The sequence below is a fragment of the Amphimedon queenslandica genome, unplaced genomic scaffold (assembly GCF_000090795.2).
Source record: "Amphimedon queenslandica unplaced genomic scaffold, v1.1 AMPQUscaffold_13301, whole genome shotgun sequence".
NCBI classification, from domain to species: domain Eukaryota; kingdom Metazoa; phylum Porifera; class Demospongiae; order Haplosclerida; family Niphatidae; genus Amphimedon; species Amphimedon queenslandica.
Genome location: NW_003546463.1, coordinates 6,423 through 7,874, shown reverse-complemented (window position 1 = coordinate 7,874; position 1,452 = coordinate 6,423). Strand labels below are relative to the sequence as shown.

The window sequence follows — 1,452 nt, the reverse complement described above, 5'->3', positions numbered from 1 at the left end:
AAAATAGTGTCACCAATGTATCTAGCTAAACAAAAACTACCTAATCATGTATAATGTTGTTAATATATGTAGTACTAATCTGGTGTATAATATATATAATAATAATTTATATCTTGTATCACTACACTAGCTACTGTTACTCTAGTTAAGTTCCTTTTTTGCTTAATACTTCAGTATTTCTCCCTTGTTGACATGTGAAACATATATAAAGACTTGTGAATCCCTAGCCACACCATGAGATACATTAGGACATGTTTTGACGACGTTGTTAGAATCAGGAACTATGATCCTCATTGTATTATTATTGAGTGTGACCATCTTGTATCCTTCGCTATCGATTGATATTCCTGTTGCGTTTGCACCAACACTATATTGCGAAGTTTCCTTCTATTCCCCACCATCAGATCTAGTGTATACACTAACATTGCTGTAATCAAGAGCTGCGTGAATTGAACCATTAACACTCACTGCAACATCAACTGGTTTGGTTCTGCAGTTAATAGAAGAGACAGCCTTACCCTCCATAGTGAGGATCAATATACGAGTGTTGCTATAATCAGCAATGAATAGATACCCCTCATTATCGCATGCTATGCCACGTGGATAAGCAAATTGCTCTGGACCGCTGCCATTTTCTCCAAACTCTCCGATGAAGTCACCAGAGAGGGCATACATCTTTACCTTGTGGCTGTCAGAATTGTGTTGTGTTATGTTATGACTGGCACCATGTACATTAATTTAATTTTGATTTGAATTGGCTTGAATTTCTTACATGGCATAAAGGCATCAATATGCATCAAAAAATGGAATAGCAATTTTGAAATTTGTATAGTTCATGGTCTCAAATTTTTGAAAAATCAATTTTAACTGAGTTTGCTCTAACTTTCACCATAACATAAATCTATATCATGCATATAAACTTGTCTTGTATATAAACTTGCTTTGTATATGTTTCATTATAATTTAGAAGGAAATGGATCATATGTTTTGTGGTGTTTATAGCATTAGCATTATTAGAAGCAATTAAACTAAGCTTTAAAAATCAATTTAAAACTTAGTTCTAAAATAAAGAAAAGATGAGTTATATAGCCTTTCTGTTAGTTTTTAATAATCTTGATAATGATTAGATAATGATTGATTTAAGTATGACAGCAAATTTGATGAAGACATAATGTGAGTTGTATGTCATACATAAAATAAAATAGTAATTTACGAGTCTCCTTGATGGTAAACTTCCTTTTGTTATTTGATAATGGCCAGCTGCTACTGATATTAATGAACCACCTGTTGTTGTCGTACCTCCTGTTATGAAGCATTTACTACTGATATTGATATACATCAAATTGTTGACATTAATATATGAAATGTAGACTGCACAGCCTTTATGCACACATACATGCTATATTGATGTCATTATCTTTTGTTTTAATAAAGTAATTTGGTGGAGTTTTA

General features: G+C 32.2%; 1 protein-coding gene across 1 annotated transcript in view; it reads right to left on the bottom strand.

The window, feature by feature from the left end:
- Positions 1-387: 387 nt before the first annotated feature.
- Positions 388-1,452, bottom strand: part of LOC109583509 (uncharacterized) — a 4,915-nt gene continuing 3,850 nt past the window's right edge. Inside the window, exon 7 of the mRNA XM_019998897.1 lies at positions 388-688. Coding sequence (XP_019854456.1) covers positions 388-688 — 301 coding nt within the window. The remainder of the gene's footprint in view (positions 689-1,452) is intronic.